The sequence below is a fragment of the Ochotona curzoniae genome, unplaced genomic scaffold (genome assembly GCF_017591425.1).
Source record: "Ochotona curzoniae isolate NIBS_2020 unplaced genomic scaffold, NIBS_Ocur_1.0 contig_2688, whole genome shotgun sequence".
In the NCBI taxonomy this organism is placed as follows: domain Eukaryota; kingdom Metazoa; phylum Chordata; class Mammalia; order Lagomorpha; family Ochotonidae; genus Ochotona; species Ochotona curzoniae.
In genome coordinates, this window is record NW_024465553.1 from 7,108,879 (window position 1) to 7,129,467 (window position 20,589).

Below are 20,589 nucleotides of genomic sequence, written 5' to 3' on the forward strand. Positions count from 1 at the left end.
GACACCAACCCTGTGGACTTCCACGCAAAGCAATTCTCCTGACTCTGTGAAGATGCCACATGATCGTCCTCTGGTTCTGCACAGTTCCAGCCTACCACAAACTCCTGCAAGTTAGGGGCTCAGTCCTACAAGACTGTCACTCATTTGAGCGGCTAGGCAGCAGGCTCAGGTGGTGTCTTGTTCTCCTGGCCAGCCAGCAACAATCAGGAGAATCCCACAACCTCCTTGAGTTCAGGAGTTTGCTAGAACAGTGAAAACACTTACTTACATTTACCGGCTTATTAGAAAGGTCATTAACAAGAACACAAATGAACAGCAAGATGCAGGTGAGGTCTGAAAAGAGTCCCAAGTAGAGGCACTTCAGTCCCCATGGAAGTGCGGTTCACCACTCCCGGCAAGCCAATGTGCACGGATGTGCTTATCACCTGGAAGCACTCCAAGACTAGAACGTTGGAGATTTTATGGCCATTTCATCACATCAGTGTGTTAATTATTAACTCAACTGCTCCTCCTCTCTGCTTCCTGGAGCAATGGGTGTGGAGATAAAAGTTCCAACCTTGTAATGGTCGCTGGGTCTTTCTGATGAGCAGTCCCGGTCCCAAATGTGGCAGCTGGGACTTGAACCAGCACCTATATGACATGCCAGCCTCACAGGTGGTAGTTTAATGTATTATGCACCAATGTTGGATCAGAAATAATTTTTTAATTTATGCATAATATGTTATATATGTAATATTGCAAAAGAGAAAAATTACCAGAGTATGGGAGGTTAGAAAATTTAATAACGACTATATTAAAAGCACCCTACCAAAGATTATAATTTTAAAAGCCCTACTCATAAATGGATAAATCTTCAGACAGGATTTATTTTATTTTTGGTTTGTTTTATTTTTTAAATATTTATTTCTTTTTATGGGAATATCAGGTTTATTGAGAAAATGAGAGACCCAGAGAAGGATCTTCCATCTGCTGGTTCATGCCCCAAGTAGCTGCAATGGCTGGAGCTAAGCTGATCTCCCACACAGGCGCGGGTTTCCAAGGCTTTGAGCTGTCCTTTGCTGCTTTCCCAGGCCACAAGCAGAGAGCTGGAAGTGGAGCATCCAGGACACAAACTATCACCCATAGAGGATCCCACATGGGCACCAGTTCTAATCCAGATGGCCCTGCTTCTGATCCAGCTCCCTGCCTGTAGCCTGGGAAAGCAGGAGAAGATGGCCCAAAGCCTTGGGACCCCGCATCCATGTGGGAGACTCGGAAGAGGCTCCTGGCCACTTGGGGAGTGAATCAATGGACAGAAGATCTCCTTCCCTGCCTCTCCTCCTCTGCCTCTCCTCCTCTCTGTATATCTGACTTTCCAATAAAAATAAATAAATCTTTTAAAATAAATAAATAAATAAATCTTTAAAAAACATAAAGAAATTTAGCAAAGAATTGAATTGAAAGTGGACAGCTGACGTGAACCAGCACCATATGATATACTGGCATTACAGGTGGCAGCTTTACTTGCTATGCCACAATGCTGGCCCCCTCTGGTATAAGCATTGTTTTTCTACAAGACTAGATCCCAACATCTCAAGTGTCCTCCCTGTTCTTATTCTTGCCCCAATATAACCCAACCTCCTTAGGTCACCGGAGTGATCTTCTCAAGTTTAAGCCTGGATATATCATGTCACTGCTTTGAATTCTCCCTTAGCCATTAGGATAAGAACCAGGCTCTTCACAGTGGTTGACATAATTGTGATATAATTGTGGTCAGTTGTCATAAAAAGTGACCTGCAACTTAACATCAGCCTAGAAATATTATTGGCATCAAGTGTTTATGTCATTGCTTATTTCTCATTAACTATTTCTAAGCTTTGCAAGAGTTTTCATATCATTCTGGATACACCATTCCCAATTAGAGATCCATTGTTATCTATGAAGCTAGATTAATACTTACAAGAGCAAAGTTTCTCCATCACTTTCCTAGAAAAAGTCTTGACTAGCATCTTAGCCACAAGATAAAATACCTGCCCTACAATTTTGATTAACATGTCCAGGAGACCACAGAAAATAAGCAAAATTTAAGTCATTCAATTTGGGAGTTAATGTCATTTTAATAAAGGAAAGGGGTTTGAACATAAAGGAACAAGTTGTTAGTTACTAGATCTATGGGAGAACTAATGGATAAGGTTGTTTTCATAAGGGCTGCTCATGCAAACTGTCTCAATGTCTTCTCCCCATCTCTGCTGACACAGCCACCCTTCCTTCTGAAGGGAACTCGGTGCCCTGCTGTTAGGCTGCTCAAATGGAACAGCGCCGACATCTGTGGATTGTCTTTGTGCTCAGACCCTCATCCTGAGCCAAAGCAGCACTTTGGGGGACTGCATTTTCTGATCCCTTCACTGTAAAGCAAAATACTAAATAATCAAGTACACCAGGAAAGCTGTTTTAATAGGATCAGTCAATATATCCAGAGGGTTTATTATCCCAGGGGTAACTACTCTAGGAGTTCATCAATGGTTAGTGAGGATCACATGGTTTCACCTGAAATTATTTCCCTTTTCCAGTGCTTGAGAGGTGAAACCCAAATCAAAAGGAAGCGAGTTTGGGAAGAGCAAGAGAATGGGTTAGAGATTGGAGCAAATCCGGACTTGCAGCTGAAGTCCTAGAAAAGCAAGTGACTGTCAAGTTGCCTGGACATTTTCCTTTTCTTCTATGGCAGGTGTTTACATAGGCCTAAGCTTTTCTGGATTTTGGCATTATGATGATACCAAATGGTACGACATGACGGACACCATCTATGCTAAACTCCGAGAAGGTATTTCCTTTAACCATGTTCTCAGCCTCAGCATTTCACTGACCTCAACACGGGACTGATGTTTAGCCAATGACGTGGCTTTGCTAAGGAGCTCACTGATGTTTTCCTACTCTTTAACCCACAGTATGATTTCTTCCCTTAGACCATACAGGCCTTTCGTTGGTAGATATGGTTTTAACCAACCATGTTTTAGTTCTCCTTACCTCCTTGGGCCTTTTTGTAAGTGAAGATCTTCGTTATCCCACAGGCCAAAAATTACAGGTATGGGAACTGTTTTGTGACTAATAGTTAACTGTTAAATATTTTCTGTGATTTAAAAAAATAGTATTTGAGTTATAAGTGATATAGCTTAGAAGTGAAAACCTTTCTGAAAAGGGGGAAGCACAATGTAGCATCTCTATTCTCTACCTTACAGTACTGAGTATATAATTTTAAAATGATGTTAGTTAATAATTTTTTAAAGAAAATAATGCTAGGTTTATAGCTGTACAAATTTATTGCAAGTTTTGAATATGTGTTGTAAAAAATACTTTAAATCTGCCTATCCATTTATTTATATTTATATACAGTCTCTGGAATACTTTAAGGTAATCTTTAAAGCTAAATGTAATAAAAATATAAAAAGTAAGAGTTGGGATTGAGAGAAAGGGAACATCCCTGTGAGTAACAATAGTCAAATTTCCTATCATGAAATTCTTTATGTAAACATCATCAATAATAAAATAAAATTTAAAAAGAAATACCTACACGTGTAAATAAATGCTTCTCAAAAATCATGGCAACTAGAACAGACCAGGAGTAAAGATTCAGGTGCAGAAGGAGGGCAGCTGTCCTGGCTGAGCCGAGGGTGCTTCCTACGCCTGGTGATGCTTAGCCTTCTGCAGCTAGAACACCATTCGCAGCCTCCACTCTCTCTTCGTCATCCCTAACAAGGCGCCGTTTGTGACTCAGATGGCTAACAGATCTGGAAGAAGCCAGGAAGGCCAGAGCAGTTTGCACTCAAAGCACAGAGAGGAATTCCTGGGCGGTATCTAGAGAATGCTGCTCTGTAGATGGTCCTGGGCTGGGCAGAACAGACAGCTTCCTCCCTAAAGCCCAATCCCACCTCGGGACAGACTCGGTGTTTCCCTGCCTGCTTGGAGTTCTCACCTCATTACCATGAGAAAGTGTAGTTTTCATTTCAGCTCCCCTCTGGAACTCTAATAAGCTATAAATCAATCAATAAAAGGTAAAGCTGGTCCTCTGCTGAAGGTCATGTCCACAACATGTGAGGCTGGCTGTCAAGCATGACCGCCCCCACTGCCAGGGTAGAGACAACATAACACCCTCTGATGTGATTGCATTGCAGTATTTTCTTATGCCTTCTGATGGGCGGGCAACAATTAAAGTGTCTTCTTTTTCTTCTAGCTCTCAAGGGAAGACTTCTGTGGTTTTGAAAGGGTAAGAAGCTTCACATCTCTACGAGTTGGTTAAGACACATGTTTACATGGTGACTGAAGAGATGCAGGAGTTAGTTATTCATAGTATAGATTTTTCCTGTTACTGGAACATCACTCACAGTTTGAACTAAATATATATGTGTGTGTGTGTGTGTGTGTGTGTGTGTGTGTGTGTGTGTGTATAGCATAGATATATGTTCTAACAATCAGTAAGCCATGCTCTTTGGTTTCAAAGGACAAAGTGCCCCTCCCTGTCTTAGGGGCCTCCACTCACACTTTCTCATATGCTCTGTCTGGGCTCCAAGTGGCGACTCAGCACAGGACACCCAGCTGAAGATAACGGGGGCTCCACATCCCTGGTGTCAGTCTGTGCCTGCCCAGAGACAAGGCACCCTTTTGTAATTTGCATAAAAGTACCAGATAATCTGAGCCCACCTTGGCTTCCGGCCTCTTGGGGAATTTTTTCCACCAGCTACCTCCACTCCCTGGTATAGAGACAGGTTTTGTGATGCAACACTTTTGAGTGCCACCCCCCATTCCATCCCCACGTGGACCTGTGCACATACACCCATGTTCATCCTGTCCACTCATTTCTCAGGAAGCAATTAGAGCTGAGGATGCTTTACTCATAAGAGCACCAAGAGTGGAGTAGAGGCCTGGGAAAGCCAGCCAGGCACAACTGCCTTACATTCAGGACAGCAGAGGACACAGTAGACCCTCTGGACTATGAGTTACACACCCGTGAATTCAACCACTTCACTTCTGAAAACACATTGGACTGAATGTGAAAGGATTCAACAAGATATTCCATGCAAATAGAACCCAAAACAAAGCAGGAATAGCCAGTCATACTTACATAGGATAAAATAGAATCTAAGTCAAAAGCAGTAAATAGAGACCAGGTTGGTCATTATGCAATGATAGAGTTTGATCCAGCAAGAAATAATACTTACATATTGCACCCAATATTAGAGGATTCAAATACATAAACCAATTATTAATCTAAAGAGGAAGATAAACTCCAACACAACAGTAGTGGGGGATATAAGACCCCCACTTTCAGAAATGCACAGATAATCTAGACAGAAAATCAATAAAGAAACAGCAGAGTTAAACTGCATCCTACGTCAACGGGGACTTAACAGACATCTGTAGAACTTTAAATCCAACAGCTGCAAAATACACATTCTGCTCCACAGCACATGGAACGTTTGCTGAGACAGATCTTAAGGTGCATCACAAAGAAAACTCTCAACAAACTTAAGAGACTAGAAATCGTATCAGATATCTTCTGATTAAATACAGTAAAAAAAGAAATCAATCATAGAAGTGTAAACTCAAGGAAACATGGAAACTAATCAACTTATCCCTGAACTATCAATGGGTCAAGGAGGATGTTTGTGCATTTCTTAAAACTTATGAAAATGGAGGCACAACACACAGAGACTTGTGGGATATGGCAAAAACAGTACTGGAAGAAGTTTATGGCAACCAATACCTGAATTAAAAAAAAAAATCTCAAAGACACTTATCAGTGCATCTCAAAGAACCAGAAAAACAAGAATAAATCCAATCCAAAACTAATAGAAGGAAAGAACTAATAAAGAACAATAAAGAATGAATAAAGCACAAGTAAATGACCTGGAGCCTACAAAAACAATGAAGCAAAGAGTTGGTTCTTTGAAAGATAAATTGATAAGCTCTTAAACTAAATAAGGAAAAACAGAAAATCTCAAATACTTAGAATGAGAGGTGAATATGGGGACATTACTATTGATCCCGCAGGAACACAATGCATTAGAGATTACTATGAACAACCAAAGTGAAACAAATACCTAGAAGAAATGGAAAAACTTTTGCACGCGAATACTGCTCCCAGATTGTATCATGAGGAAATAGAATACCTAAACTCACCAATAGCAAAAAATGAGATTGAATCAATAATGAAAAATCTCCTAGCAAAGCAAAACCCAGGATTAACTGGCTTCACTGCTAAATTACACCAAACAAGTAAAGAACACCGATATTTAAATTACTTCATAAAATAGAAGAGGACAAAATTCTCTCATGTCCCATCTATGAAGCCAATGTTTCCTGGATACCAAAACCAGGCAAAAATACAATCAAAAGAAGATTTGAGACCAATATCCTTGATGAATTTAGATACAAAAAACTTGGGGCCCGGCGCAATGGCCTCACCTTCTACGTGCCAGGATCCCATACAGGCGCCAGTTCTAATCCTGGCAGCTCCACTTCCTGTCTAGCTCCCTGCTTATGGTCTGGGAAAGCAGTTGAGGATGGCCCAAAGCCTTGGGACTCTGCACTCAGGTGGCGAACCTAGAAGAGGCTCCTAACTCCTGACTTCAGATTGGCGCAGCTCTGACCTTTGCAACTGCTTGGGGAGTGAATCAACAGACAGAAGATCTTTCTTTTTGTCTCTCCTCCTCTTTGTATATCTGACTTTGCAATTAAAAATAAATAAATCTTTTTTAAAAGTCTTCAACAAACTACTAGGAAATTTAATCCAGCATCACAGTAAAAAGGTTATTCTCCATAATCAAGCATACAACCATGGTTCAACAACCCAAGTCAACAAATATGATAACAGAAAAATAAAAAATTATGATAATCTCAATAGATACAGAAAAACAGTGTGATTAAAACCTTCCTTCAAGATTAAAAAAGAAAGAAAACAACCCTGACCAAATTAGTTATAAAAGGAATTTCCTGAGGTTAAAATAGGCAATCCTGACTTAGTAGGTTAAGCTGCCATCCACAACACCAGCATCCCATATGGAGTCTGATTCACGCGCTGGCTGTCCTGTTTCTGAGCCAGTCACCTGATAATGGTCCAAGTGCTTGGGTCCCTGCCATGTGGGAGACAGGTGGAGTTCCAGGCTCCTGGGCTTGGCCCGGCCCAGTCTCGGCCTTAGTGACTATTTGGATAATGAGCCAGCAGATAAAGGTATCTTTCTTCCTCTTTCTGTCACTTTACCTTTTAAACAAATAGTGATTTTTCTTTTTAGGAAAATATTATAGAATCTCTCTTATAGGTGAAGCGGTTACACTACATGGCAAATGAGACAGCTCAGTCATAAGTACATGGTACAAGATAGAAACTTTATTAAAAATATGTCCCCTCTAGTAATCATTTTACTATCTATAGGTATCCTGTAGCACAATAAAATTTACTTTCCAAGGAATTAAATGATTGAATTCCTCCCCTACCCCACTCCCAGAAGAATTGTTCAGAGGCAAATGACAAAGCCAATCTAAAATTGATTTTAGCAAAGGAGGAGAAGTTGTTGGCAGATGTAAACGGGGGATTTACGGTGACTCTGGCTCTCTGGCAAAGCCGGATTCCCTGTCTAACTTACGTGTAGGACTCTGTCTCTTCTGCTGATTGGTTCTGCTTTCTTCTGCCTTAACTGCATTTTCGGTCCCTTTTTCTCTAGGTGTTAGAGAAAACTGGTAAGCACAGGTTTATCAGTCCCCGAAGGAATTTTCTTTCCTATATAGTTCCACTTATCAGGACTGTCTCATTAACTCAGGTTAGGTCGTGCGTGTCCACTCCTAACCAATCCTGAGACTGAGTAAGCCCTAGGCCATGGGCTCATCCCTGGAATGAAGTCAACCTGCCAGAATTAAATATCTCTAAGGACAGTGACTGGGTTGCTACCAATTTGACTCCAGGTAGGGGGAAGAGAGAGAGTAAACATAATCGAATCCAAAGTGAAGAAATGGAAATATTTCAAGGCCCACAAAGATTCTATGTTAACTCTTCAAATATTATGGCATTATGGACTCCTGCAAGTATATTCTGATTTATAAAAGTCAAAAGATGCATTTGGTATAACACCTTAGCAGGGAGATACCACCTTTCAAATAAATTGTCCATTCCATTAAAAAAAAAAAAAAACTTTTCCTTGGCATTATATGTTTAGCAGTTTTTACATGCTATGATTCACAAAGCATAAGCTTTACTCACTGAAAGTGTATAAGCCAGTGGTCCTCGGTGTATACACTGAGTTCTATAACCATCATCATACATCAATTTAGGACATTAAATAGGCTTTTACGCACTGATTATGCAGATTTTGTCGGGTCAATAGAAGCCTAAGGAGATCTGCTGATGTCTCCAGTGTGTGTTGAAACTCAGAGTCTTCTTATCACAAAACCATCTGGAACTCTTGCATGGAGTTCATGCCCACCATGCACCATCTCCTTTATTTGATGCAGCCGATTTTCCAAACATCTTCACTGCTGCTTCTGGCTGCTACCAGCCTTCCATGGGGGTTCCTTAAGCTCATCTCAAGCTGATAAGGAAGCCTGGACAAACACAGACCCATTGGTTCCACATGAAAGGCCCACGGCCTCGTCAGAACGTGTGGGTGAGGGCAACTCCCGTGATGCACACACATCGACATGCAGGTTCTTTTCTCTGTGTCTCTTTCTGTGTGTTGTTCAACATGTGAATTTTCATTTCTTCCCTTTGTCCTACTGCCTTTTATTTATACTCATTCATGCTCCCCGCAGCCCCCCACTTGTTCGCCTCTCACATCCCCGAATTGCTGGGCATAGTTTTTACTCGGTTAGCGTTTTCTGTTTTATAGCTTAAGTCTGTGGCCTAAGTGGTGCTTCGTGTGTTCTTTTACCTAGGTTGACTATCTCAAAGGCAAACTGTGGTACAATGAAAGATGTTTTGCTAACAGAGAACGCTTCGAAGGTAAATTTTACTTAGGTATATGAGCAGGCTTTTATCAACATGGATAACATGAGAATAACCTAAAAATAGAATAAAATGTAAGGATGGTATTTCATAGGAGTTAATAAGCTTAAAACTGAGAGGGGAAAAAAAATCTAAGACAAGTAGTCATATCTGCAAGGATTGTATCTGAATAAACACCGATGACCCACTATTTGTCTTGCTTATCATGAAGACTATGTTGTTGACACCCTGCTGGCATGAGAAGTACAGGCGTGACTCAGTTCCTCTGTGTTTTGTAGTGGACTATGTTACCGTCACCTTTGACAGAAACCGGACACTGAGTGAGGTATGATAGTAAGTCTTTTAAAAGGTAAGTGTTACCATATGTGACTTCCCGCACTGTTACTAGTTGAAAAACAAATGGCAGTTTTGAAGACTTAACCATCACTTTTGCTCCCAGGATTGTCTCTTCTTGGGCCAAAGGGTAGTGCCCTGATTGTTCAATCTGGATCCGCCTGGGCCCAGTTATGGCTAAGTGGCTAAATCCTCACCTTGCAAGTGTCCAGATCCCATACGGGCACTGGTTCATGTCCCAACTGTTCCACTTGCCATCCCAGAGCCCTGCTTGTGGCCTGGGAAAGCAGTTGGGGATGCTCTAAAGGTCTTTGCACCCTACACCCACATAGGAGACCTGGAAGAAGCTCCTAGATCCTGGCTTCAGATCAGCTCAGCTCTGGCCACTGAGGCCATTTGGGGAGTGAACCAGCAGATAGAAGGTCTTTCTGTCTCTCCTTCTTTCTGTAAATCTGATCTGCCTTTCCAATAAAAATAAAACTTAAAAAAAAAAAAAATCTGGACCCATCCAATGATTGTAGAAAAATGATTTGCATCTCAAGGAGATGTATTGAGGTACCCTCTAAACTCCTGTACCCGGTTGGAGAGCTGTTGAAGCTGTGATTTTTTATCAGGAAGGACAACAGCAATAGCTCGTGAGTTTATTGCCCTGAGACAAAATTAGGACTTAACATTTTAAAACCTGCATTAACTTTGACCTTCTCTTTTGTTTTTGCAGTCCAGTGCTTGTTTTTATAGTAAAGAACCATTTCTTGAATGGCAGCCTTGCTTATTACCTCATGTTTTTAAAAGAGTGAGAAACCCCGCATTACATGTCGTAACATTTCTTGTTGACCAAGAGCAGAACACCGGAGTCTATCTCTACAAAAACTGGGTAGGTCTTACATCCCGCAGGTAATGAAACATGGCAACACTAACATTTATCTTAGCAAATGTGTTATCTTTGTTATCTTGTGTTATCTTTGGCAAAATAAGCTGGTGGAACTGACTATAAAAATAATTTTTAAAAATACGTACAACTAACCCATACTCTCAAGATTGTAGTGGAGAGGGTCTGGTGTTGTGGTTTGTCCGATAAAGCTGCTACCTACAGTGCTAAGATCCCGTAGGGGCACCAGTCCGAGTCCTGGCTGCTCTACTTCTGATCCAGCTCCCTGCCAATGAGCCTGAAAAAGTAGCATAAGAATGCCCAATTCGGGCCCGGCGCGGTGGCGCAAGTGGTTAAGTCCTCGCCTTGCACGCCCGGGATCCCATATGGGCGCCGGTTCTAATCCCGGCAGCCCCGCTTCCCTTCCAGCTCCCTGCCTGTGGCCTGGGAAAGCAGTTGAGGACGGCCCAAAGCTTTGGGACCCTGCACCCGTGAGGGAGACCCGGAAGAGGCTCCTGGCTTCGGATCGGCATAGTATCGGCCCGTTGCGGCTCACTTGGGGAGTGAATCATCGGATGGAAGATCTTCCTCTCTGTCTCTCCTCTCTGTATATCCGCCTTTCCAATAAAAAATAATAAAAATAAATCTTAAAAAAAAAAAAAAAAAAGAATGCCCAATTACATGGGATACATGGATGAAGCTCTTGAATCTTGGTGTCAGCCTGGTCCATCCCTGGCAGATGTAGCCATTGGGGGAATAAACCAGTGGGTAGAAGCTCTTTCAGTCTTTCTCCTCCCTCTCTATAGCTTTTTTTCAAAAAATAAATCTTTTTTAAAAACAAAATTGAAAACTTTGAACAGGAGAGTTATAAGCATGCACATTCTATTCTGTCAACTTGAGTAGTAACTCGATAGTAAATCTGTGCCATGTGTTATAGAGCTGTGAACAGACTAATCTCCTAAGCTTCACTTTCAATACTTAGAAAGCGTGTTGGGAGAACAGTGGGATAAAGAGAGCTCTACGGTTGCTACTCCTTCCAGTTACTTCTATGCTGTGTTCATGCAGGTGTCTCCGTGATCCTCAAAAGCCACATTGCAGGAAAGTCTAAAAATTGTAACATGGCCCACGAATAATGGGACACTCGCCCCTGACACACGCTCATTCTCTTCCAATCCAGGCATCAAAATACGCTGCTGTCTCTGTGAACATCCTGAGCAGTAGCCAACCAAGCTCTCGGCCCAGATTTCCCGTCTTCGTGTTTCCTTCCTCATTCACCTCTCCAGTTGGAATGGTATTTCATCCCCGCAGTCACTTTCTCTACGTGTATGGTAATCAGGTAGGGATGCACGGGATGCACCTGGGCAGTGGGGAAAGTCAGCCACGAATTCCATGTTGAATGGCTGTGCACAGAACACAGACACTGCAGTGAGGGGGAGAGGTGGGCACAGGAGGAAGGCAGTGACTAGGCGTTGATTCTTCAATGTGTGCTAAAATGTCCATTCTGATACCTTGAACTTCGCCAGCTATCATGTATCTTTTACAACTCTAAATAACCTAGATTTTTTGGCCACTAATCTACTAAGCGCATGTTTGTATCTGGTATTTCCAGCATCTAATGTCTGATTTTCTTTATTTGTCTTTGCCTAAGCTAGATTTTCTAACTGTGTTGTTCTCTAAGCTACTTCTCATAATATTCTTCATCCTCTCTGTCCCATTGAGTCCACTCTCTGTTCAATAGCCTGAGAGCTTAGCAATAATGATGCCATCTGTGGGGACATCAGGCAGTTTAAAAGCAAGGAACACAAAACATTAAATAGTAAACAAATTAAGAACCAAGAAAAGTTTGCAGGGACTTCCTGCTGAAAGTAATGAATTCTTGAAGAATCATAAAGTGATGCTCTGTGTCCAAGCTCTTCTTGAAACCCCTTGCCTCGTTCTAATCTCACATGAACTGGTTAAATCCCGTACTTCTTCTTCCCCTGGTCCCTGATATTTTTATTGTTATGCTGATGCCAGGAACCCAGTTGCCATCTTGTGGCATCCAGGTTGACTTATGTATGCAACAATTGTCATGTCAATGTTACACACTGCTGTATGTATGTTGTATGGTCATGTGGTGCGTGTAACATTGAAAAGTCTTCATCACCTAGTAACTGGAGCCATAACTGGCCACTGCCAGAAGCTCAGCATGGACAAGTCTGAGAGAGAAAATGCTCCGATATAAGCAAGCCATCAGTAACCCCTACGCTTTTGAGTTTCAACTGCTGGAGCTCTGCCACATTCTCCCAGTGACTACCAGAGGAAGCTCTGTGCCACTGTCTGGGAGAGGGAAAGGAGAAGGAGTTTAGAAATATGCTGAGTAATTTATTATTACCAAGGTCTGCCCTCTGCGGAACTTTTTACTGAGCTGAGCTCTTATCAGTGCCTCAGTGAGCCAAGGAACGGAAGCAGCCACACAACCCCAGGACACTGGGAAGCACATGGAATGGTCACAGTCCAGAAACAGGGGCCTGCTGAGAGATTGTGATCCTGGGCAGGTATCTGGGCCAACGAAGAAGACAGCAGTTAGAAAACCCAGCTCCCACATCAAAGTGCCAGAGTCCCAGCTACACTCCTGGTCCCAGCTTCCTGCAGATGTGTGCCCTGGGGTGGTTCATGTTGCTCAGTCCCTGCTGTCCACGTGGGAAATCCAGGTTGAGATCCTAGCTTCCAGCTTTGACACAGAACAGGCCCAGCCAATATGGTCTTGAAGGGTGAACCAGCAGTGGGAGATTTTTCTGTGTTCTCTCTCTCTCTCAGAAATAAATGTTGAAAAGAGAGGACTGCAGACCACTTTCCCCCTACACATTCTCATCTCATTACTAATGGCCTAATCACAGCAGGTGCTTTTACTCAGTCATGAAGTCTGGCTATCAAGAAGCATGTCCAAGACATACTCAAAAAAGCAAACACATTGCAGAGAGACAGAGCCTGCATCAAAGAGACTCACATATGGCAGGGATGTTGGACTTGATAAACCGAGAATTTGAAACGATTGTGATTAAGATGCTGAGGGTTCAGCTGGACTGGATCAAGCAGACAGAACAAATGGACAGTGTAAGCAGAGGAATGAATGTTTTATGAAAGAACTAAAAAAAAAAAAACATTTAGAGAACAAAAACATTATAACAGAAATGAGAAATGCCTTTGATGAGCTTATTAATCAACTGGATGGGTCCAGACCAAGAAGCCCTGAACTTGAGGACATCTCAATTGAAGCTGCCGAAAGTGGAAAAACAGAGGAGCAAAAAAAGATCCAAAACAAAACAACAGAGCTCTTCAAAGTGGTAGAATCACAGCTACTACAGGCAGAGATTATCTCTTCAACAAATGGTGTTGGAATGATGGACATCCACTTACAAAAAAAAAAAAAACTAGACACAATCTGCACTCCTCAAAACTAGGGGCGGGTAGGCGTCGGACCCAGTGGCTAAGTTACTGCTTCAGGCTGCCTGAATTCCACATCAGAATGCCTGGGTTCGATTCCCAGCTCTGGCTCCTGACTCCAGCCGTCCTCTGATGCAGGTCCTGAGAGGCAGTAATGATCAATTAGCCAGTTTGGCTCCTGCCACCCACATGGCAGACCTGGATTGAGTTCCTAGAGCTGCCAGCACTACCCAAGCCTGTTGCAGGGATTTGAAAGGGGGGCATTCAGATAAGATAGCTCTCTTCTCCCCCAATCGCCCTCTATTAAATGAATAAATGTATTACAGACCTAAATATATAAAATGCAAAATTATAGATTCTTTAAAAGATAATGTAGAAGAAAAGGTATATGACTTTGGGTTTCGAGGTAACAGTTTAGATGTAATAATGAAGGCGCTACCTATGTGAGAAACAACTGGAGCCAGCGCTGTGGCACAGAGTAAAGCTCCACCTGCTAAGCAGGCATTCCATATAGGCACCAGTTCAGGTTCCAACTGTTCCACTTCCAAATCAGCTCCCTTAATGTGCCTGGAAGAGTGGCAGAAGATGGTCCGAGTGTTGGGACCCCTGCACCCATATGGGGGGAGAACCTTGCTCCTGGCTTCAAACCAGCCAAGGTCCAGTGTTGCAGCTATTTGGAGAGTGAACAAGCAGGTAAAAGATCTTGTTTGCTCTCTTTCTTTGTAGCTCTTTCAAATAAACAAATAACTCTTTTTAAAAGAATGATTGATGGTGTGAACCTCCTTAAAAATTGCTCCGTGAAAAAAAATTGTCGAAAAAATGCAAAGACAAACCACAGGATATGAGATTATTGGTAAAAGGCATATTAGTTGAAGGACTCTTATTCAAAATACACAAAAAAAAAGAAAAGAAAAAGAAATAAAACAAATAATGAAGTATTCTGCATCCTCCACTGGCTCCCCTACCAAAGAGAAAAAATGTTTACTCATTGAAGATATCTTAGGAAGTGAAAAAATATATACACTACAAGCTGGGAGATGATATTTGCACCCTGAGAAGTAACTCAAGGTGAGAATCAGGAATTCCTACAAAGCAACGTGAAAAAGAGACACCGGCAGAGATTTCCCAGGGAAGATGGCACAAATGGAATCAACATGAAGAGGGGATATCACTCAGAAGCAGCCGGGGACGTACTGACCAAGGATCGGGAAGGCTGTCCGTCTCAGGGACTGGCGTGGCTGAATGCTGACAGCACAGAATGCTGGAGACAGCGAGGCTCGGCTGCAACATTTACTCTCTGTTGAGAACAGCATAAATCACTGCAACTATTTTGGAGAGTAATTTAGCATTATTATTACCCTATAAATTTGAGCATTTACATATTTCATAACCCATTAATTTCACTTTTCAGTGAGGGAAGCATGTGAGGATGCTTTTTTTAAATGTTCATATTGGCACTGTCAGCAATAGTGTTAAGTAACTGAAAATAATCAGGTATCTATAAATAGGAGGATGGATACAGTACAGTTTAAATTACGGTTTATCCACATTATGCAATCTGTTATGCAACACTGGAAACAATGAACTCAGGAATTTGCAATAGATAAGAAAGCTAGAAAATAAATGTTGATGGAGGAAATAAGTTCTAGAAGACAATGTGTGGGACTATTACGCTTTTAATAAAGAAAAAAAATGAAGATACTTCCACAAGGTCATGGAAAGCATAAAAGGGTAAGTTTGTGGAAGCATCCGTATCAAGGCATCCCAAATGGCTGTCAGTTCATGACCCGGTTGCTCTGCTCACAATCCAGCTGCCTGCTAATGAGCCTGGGAAAGCAGCAGAAGAGGGCCCGGTGCATAGGCCTTTGCCATCCTTATGGGATCCAGAAGAAGCTGCTGGCTCCAGCCTGGCTCTGGTCCAGCCCCAGCCTTTGCAGCCATCTGTGGAGTGTCAACAGATATGCTTGTAGGGTGGGCACTTGGTCTAGCAGTTAAAACATTGCTTCAGATGCCCACACTCCATTTCTGAGATCCTAGAGTCAAATCCCATCTCTGCTCACAGTTGTAACTTCCTTCTAAATGCACACCCTGGAAGGAAGCAGGGATGGTGGCTCAAGCAGCTGAACACCTGGACTGAGCCCCTGACTGCCAGCTTTGGTCTATCCCAGTGCCAAACACTGTTGGCCTTTGGGAACTGGACCAGCAGGTGGGAGGGCTCTCTGTCCCTGAGTTACAAAGGAACAGTAAGTAAGGATAACAGCCTTGCAGACTGCAGTGGGTGTAATGATCTGAGACTTCGTAAGATCCCAGAACACATTTCTTGCAAATAACAAGAGGCTCTTTCATAGAAAGTATGTTTGGGTCCTTATCTACCAGTTAACAAGAAGGTGAAATTTCATTTTAGTATGAAGTGAATCCAGATACTTCCAGGATTCCTTCTGCCTGTGACACAGGCAACTCTGTTTGCTAGATAAAGGGCCTGTGTCTTGCCTATACTCAGTATGCACACTGTGTAGACCTGGCACTCTGCTACAAACACAGCCATCTCATGGACCCTAGGATGCAAAGAGAGCAAGAAACAGGTAAGGAGCTTGCACATGTGGGATGGGATAGGTGCAGGAGATGACAGAGGGCAGGGGAAGGATGGTGCCCATGACTTTGCACACAGGAAGGTTAAGCTGATGGGCAGCTGCCGACTGACTGCTCTGCGGCAGCTCTTCAGGGCGTCTCATCTCTGTGTTCCCCCAGGTTTGGCTTTCAGTGGATGGTGGCAACACCTTCGACTTAATAGATGACTTTCACGGTGACATCATAAAGACAACGTACCATAGCTTTTACACCTCAGACATTGTTTTTGTTTCCACGAGTGGAAAGGCATACTTGACAAAAGCAGGTAAGGAGTTTGCTGGTATTGGGGTAGGCTGTATGTGTAGGCTGGGAATTAGAAGACAAAAAGAATAATTTGCTTTATTAACTTACTAGTCCTGAAGTATCCAGCCTTTCAGGTTTGAGAAGGGTGTTATAGGACCTACAGAAGGGGGACAGTGCTGTGTCTCAACAGGCTAATTCTCCACCCACAAGTACCAGCATGCTATATAGGCACTGGTTCATGTCCTAACTGCTCTGCTTCCCACCCTGCTCCCTGCTTGTGGCCTGAGAAAGCAGTGGAGGATGGCCCAAAGCCTTGGGACCCTGCACCCTCGTGGAAGACCCAGAGGAACTTCCTGACTCCTGGCTTCAGTTTGGCTCAGCTCTGGTCATTGCAGCCATTTGGGAAATGAACCAGCAGATGGAAGATCTCTGTCTGTCTTGCCTTCTCTTCTGTAAAGGGCCTTTCTAATAAAATGAATCTTTAAAAAAAATACTAAAGAAGTTGGATCCTATGAAGGCCCCAGAGAAAGGAAATCCTGCGTTGCCACACTGGATTTTCCTTTATAACTTCAATAATGCTTGCTTATTCAGGAAATAATAGCTGCCACTTACAAGCCACAGCTGTGCTCAGCATGCTGCAAATATCTCATTTAATGTTCACAGTAGTCTTGTCAACTTTGGCGACTCTTACGTTCTGTTGCTAATGAAATTGACATAGCTGCGATGGCGTAACCAGTAGCGGGGGTAACGTGCACATGGATGATACAGTGCTCTCCGTCTCCTTGATGAGATGATCATGTTATGTCGGGGGTTGGGTCTGCACAGCTCCTGTCAGTCTGAGTGCAAGTGAAAGTTCCTACTGATGTTTTGACCACAAGGCCAAAACAGTATGCCCTAACTGCCCCTGCCTGTGGGTATGTTGTTGGGTGTGTGACTGCATGTCAGCAGTAAAACACATGCAATTTTTCACCCACCCCTGGGTTCTTTCCTTTCTTAGATTCTATAAAACAACTGATGATTCTACCATTGCAATCTGAAATTGTTGTAATTCCTCTAGGGACACTGGCTTTATTGGTAATACCTGCTGCTCTGTGTTCTGTCTCACTGTACCCACAGCAGCTTGTTTCAAGCACAAATTATAATGCAGTATTTTTCAGGCATTTTGAGCATTAGTAAAATTCAGCTCATGTCCAGAAATTCAGGAAATGCAAAGCTATGAAGGTACAGACAGCTGAGACAAAGTAGAGTCACGTGCAGGCAAGTGACTGACCACCATGCTGTGAGTGCCACCCAGTGGACCATTCTTGTAAGATACCTAAAGATGTTGAAACGTGAAAAGTGGATCTTGTCTTCCAATGAATACAGCACATAGAACCATAGTGGCCATATAGGAAAATTTTGCTATTGAAGATCTCACTGGACAATAAGGCAAAGGCCTGAACTCATTATGTTTCCGCGGTGGTAACAGAATATTATTGATCTCTGAAGTAAAATGTGGTGACAGTCTCTCAGTACCTACTGGTAAAATATTCAGGAAGGAATCTTTTCAAAGATTCAGGATGGAATAAGATCTTGAATCCAAAACATTCTAGACTTTCCATCCTCAATTATAGTGGATAAATCACTCTTTTTTTGTTATTTTTATTTGGAATTCACATTTACAAAGAGAAGGAGAGACACAAAGAAAGATCTTCCATCTGCTGATTCATTCCCCCAACTGGCTTTACTGGCTGGAGCTGAGCTGAGGTGAAGCCAGTAGCTTCTTCCAGGTCTCCCACACGGGTGCAGGGTCCCAAGGCTTTGGACCGTCCTCTACTGCTTTCCCAAGCAGAGAGCTGGAAGGGAAGTGGAACATCCAGGATATAAACTGGCACCCATATGGGATCCCAGTGCATGTAAGGCAAAGATTTTAGCCAGTAGGCTACCACGCTGGGCCCTAAATTACTCTTTTCTCACATGATTGTATTTAGGATTTCTCTAAAGTCCTTCATTGTGATCATCTAGAATTTTTAAATCGGTTTTATAATATAAATAATTTTTAAAATCAAAAATATACCAAATAATGTATGCAAAATAAGACATGAAAAACTGGGAAAGAAAAATAAAGCAGAAATTGTAAGCAACTTGAACTAAAATAACCAAAAGAAGACACAGTCTGCCCTTAGCATAAATATTACATAGTCACCTGTTCCAGAGCGTCTGGGGACCTCTCGCTACCACACACCATCCTAGTCCCTAGTCATCCTTCTCCGTGGCACTTACACACTTGTCAGGAGAGACTGATGATTAACAAATTCAGAATAGACAAATGTCAGACGCGTCCAGGGAGGCGGAAGGCGGAAGGCGAGGGAGACGAGCAGGAAGTGCCGGGGAAGGTGTGCTGCTCTGCAGAACGGGCAAGGTTGCAGCCAGGACTGAGTTCTGTGAGCAGCTGTGTGAGCAGATATGAGAAAGAAGAGCAGTGAGCCCTTTGTGGATCCAAAAGTCCTCTACCTTCCCCCACTAAAGGCAGTCTCTAGATTTTCCAGTCTTCAAATGCTTCTAGAAAGAAAAACTTAAGCCAAGATTACAGAAAAATGCTACCCATAAAGACTTGAAAAATCACGCACTTCCAATTGGAAAAGCACAGGCCAGACTTTTGATATTCAGACAAAGCTACATCATTTTAGGTCAAACGTTTTTAATAAGCAGAGTAGCTGTTGTGTTGTAAAATCTCAAAGCTCAAAATATTCATGAATCAATAAAGCACACAAATATTGAACTGCAGTAGGCACCAGGAGAAATAAGATGCTGCCGAGGGAGAAAGTTTGAATTAACGATGTTAAGTCTGCCATACGTTAAGGTCGAGGTCAGAGTTCAAGGGAACATTCCGTATGGAGGATTCGGGTTAGCGCTGAGTGTGCAGAGACACGGTATAAGGCAGCAACAGGATACAGGGGTCGTCTCCGTTGACGCATTGGCAATGACAGAAAGATAAACCACAGCCAGTTTTCCATTTGCGTCAAGATAAAGAATTTCAGATCATAGTGAGGTTCCTTTAGTTAATCATATTTGTATCAAGGAAGCACAAAGTGAGAAACAAACTAGAAAATATGAGTTTTTTTGTTTTTTGTTTTTTTTACTGAGTGATATGTTTAAAGCCTATTTTAAAATTTTAAGAAAGCTAGTGAGGATCTGGATTAGCAAAGTGGCCAAAGACATGGCGGGAATAATGTTTAATTAGAAATGAATTAATGGGGGTAAGCGACAAATGTGAAGGAGAAAGATGCAGATAGCACAAAGCTTACCATAAGGCACCTGGATGTGTGATGGTACAACGAGTCAGGTTATCTACAGAACAACTTCCAGCAGACTTGGGTTTCTAGTCATGCCACAACCTGACTGCTGAGAACAACTGAAGTAGTTTAATTGTTTTTTAATTGCAAGCCTGCAAAGACTTGTGTGAGAGAGAGACAGAGAAAGAGAGAGAATCTGCCTTCCAAATGAAGAAAAATAAGTAAATAGTTAAAGAAATAGCATGTAGCAAACCAAGAATAGAAGATACGCTCTTTAAGAGTTTCAGAGGAGAGGGCCCAGCATGGTAGCCTAGCAGCTAAAGTCCTCACCTAGTATGCGCTGGGATCCCATGTGGGCACTGGTTTGTATACCAGCAGCCCCACGTCCCATCCAGCTCCCTGCATGTGGCCTGGGAAAGCAGTCAAGGACGGCCCAAAGCCTTGGGACCCTGCACCTTGTGGGGGACTTGGAGGAAGCTCCTGGCTCTTGGTTCCTGGCTTCAGATTGACGCAGCTCTGGCCGCTGCAGCCACTTGGGGAGTGAATCATCAGACAGAAGATCTTCCTCTTTGTCTCTTTTCCTCTCTATCTTACTTTCCAATAAAAATAAATAGATCTTTAAAAAAAAAATAGAGTTTCAGGGGAGAAGACCAGTTGAGGGGAAGAATTATAGAAAAGAGCAGATTTTAGAGTAACACGTTAAAAGCTTTTGCTGCAGAAGCAAGACAAGGAAAGCAGGCCACCTCCACTTGTATTTTTGTACTGGAGGCCTAAATTCACCTAGAAAGGCATGAACTGTCCACTTTTTAAAAAGGGGGGGGGGGGGTAGGAGAGAAAGAAGCAAAGCT

At 42.6% G+C, this 20,589-nt stretch overlaps 1 protein-coding gene across 1 annotated transcript in view; it reads left to right on the forward strand.

Annotated features, from left to right (window-relative positions):
- Positions 1–20,589, forward strand: part of CATSPERB (cation channel sperm associated auxiliary subunit beta) — a 56,042-nt gene that overhangs the window by 14,158 nt on the left and 21,295 nt on the right. The window contains exons 7-14 of the mRNA XM_040975581.1: positions 2,705–2,800; positions 2,943–3,061; positions 4,208–4,240; positions 8,899–8,965; positions 9,247–9,293; positions 10,020–10,175; positions 11,347–11,505; positions 16,344–16,488. Coding sequence (XP_040831515.1) covers positions 2,705–2,800; positions 2,943–3,061; positions 4,208–4,240; positions 8,899–8,965; positions 9,247–9,293; positions 10,020–10,175; positions 11,347–11,505; positions 16,344–16,488 — 822 coding nt within the window. The remainder of the gene's footprint in view (positions 1–2,704; positions 2,801–2,942; positions 3,062–4,207; positions 4,241–8,898; positions 8,966–9,246; positions 9,294–10,019; positions 10,176–11,346; positions 11,506–16,343; positions 16,489–20,589) is intronic.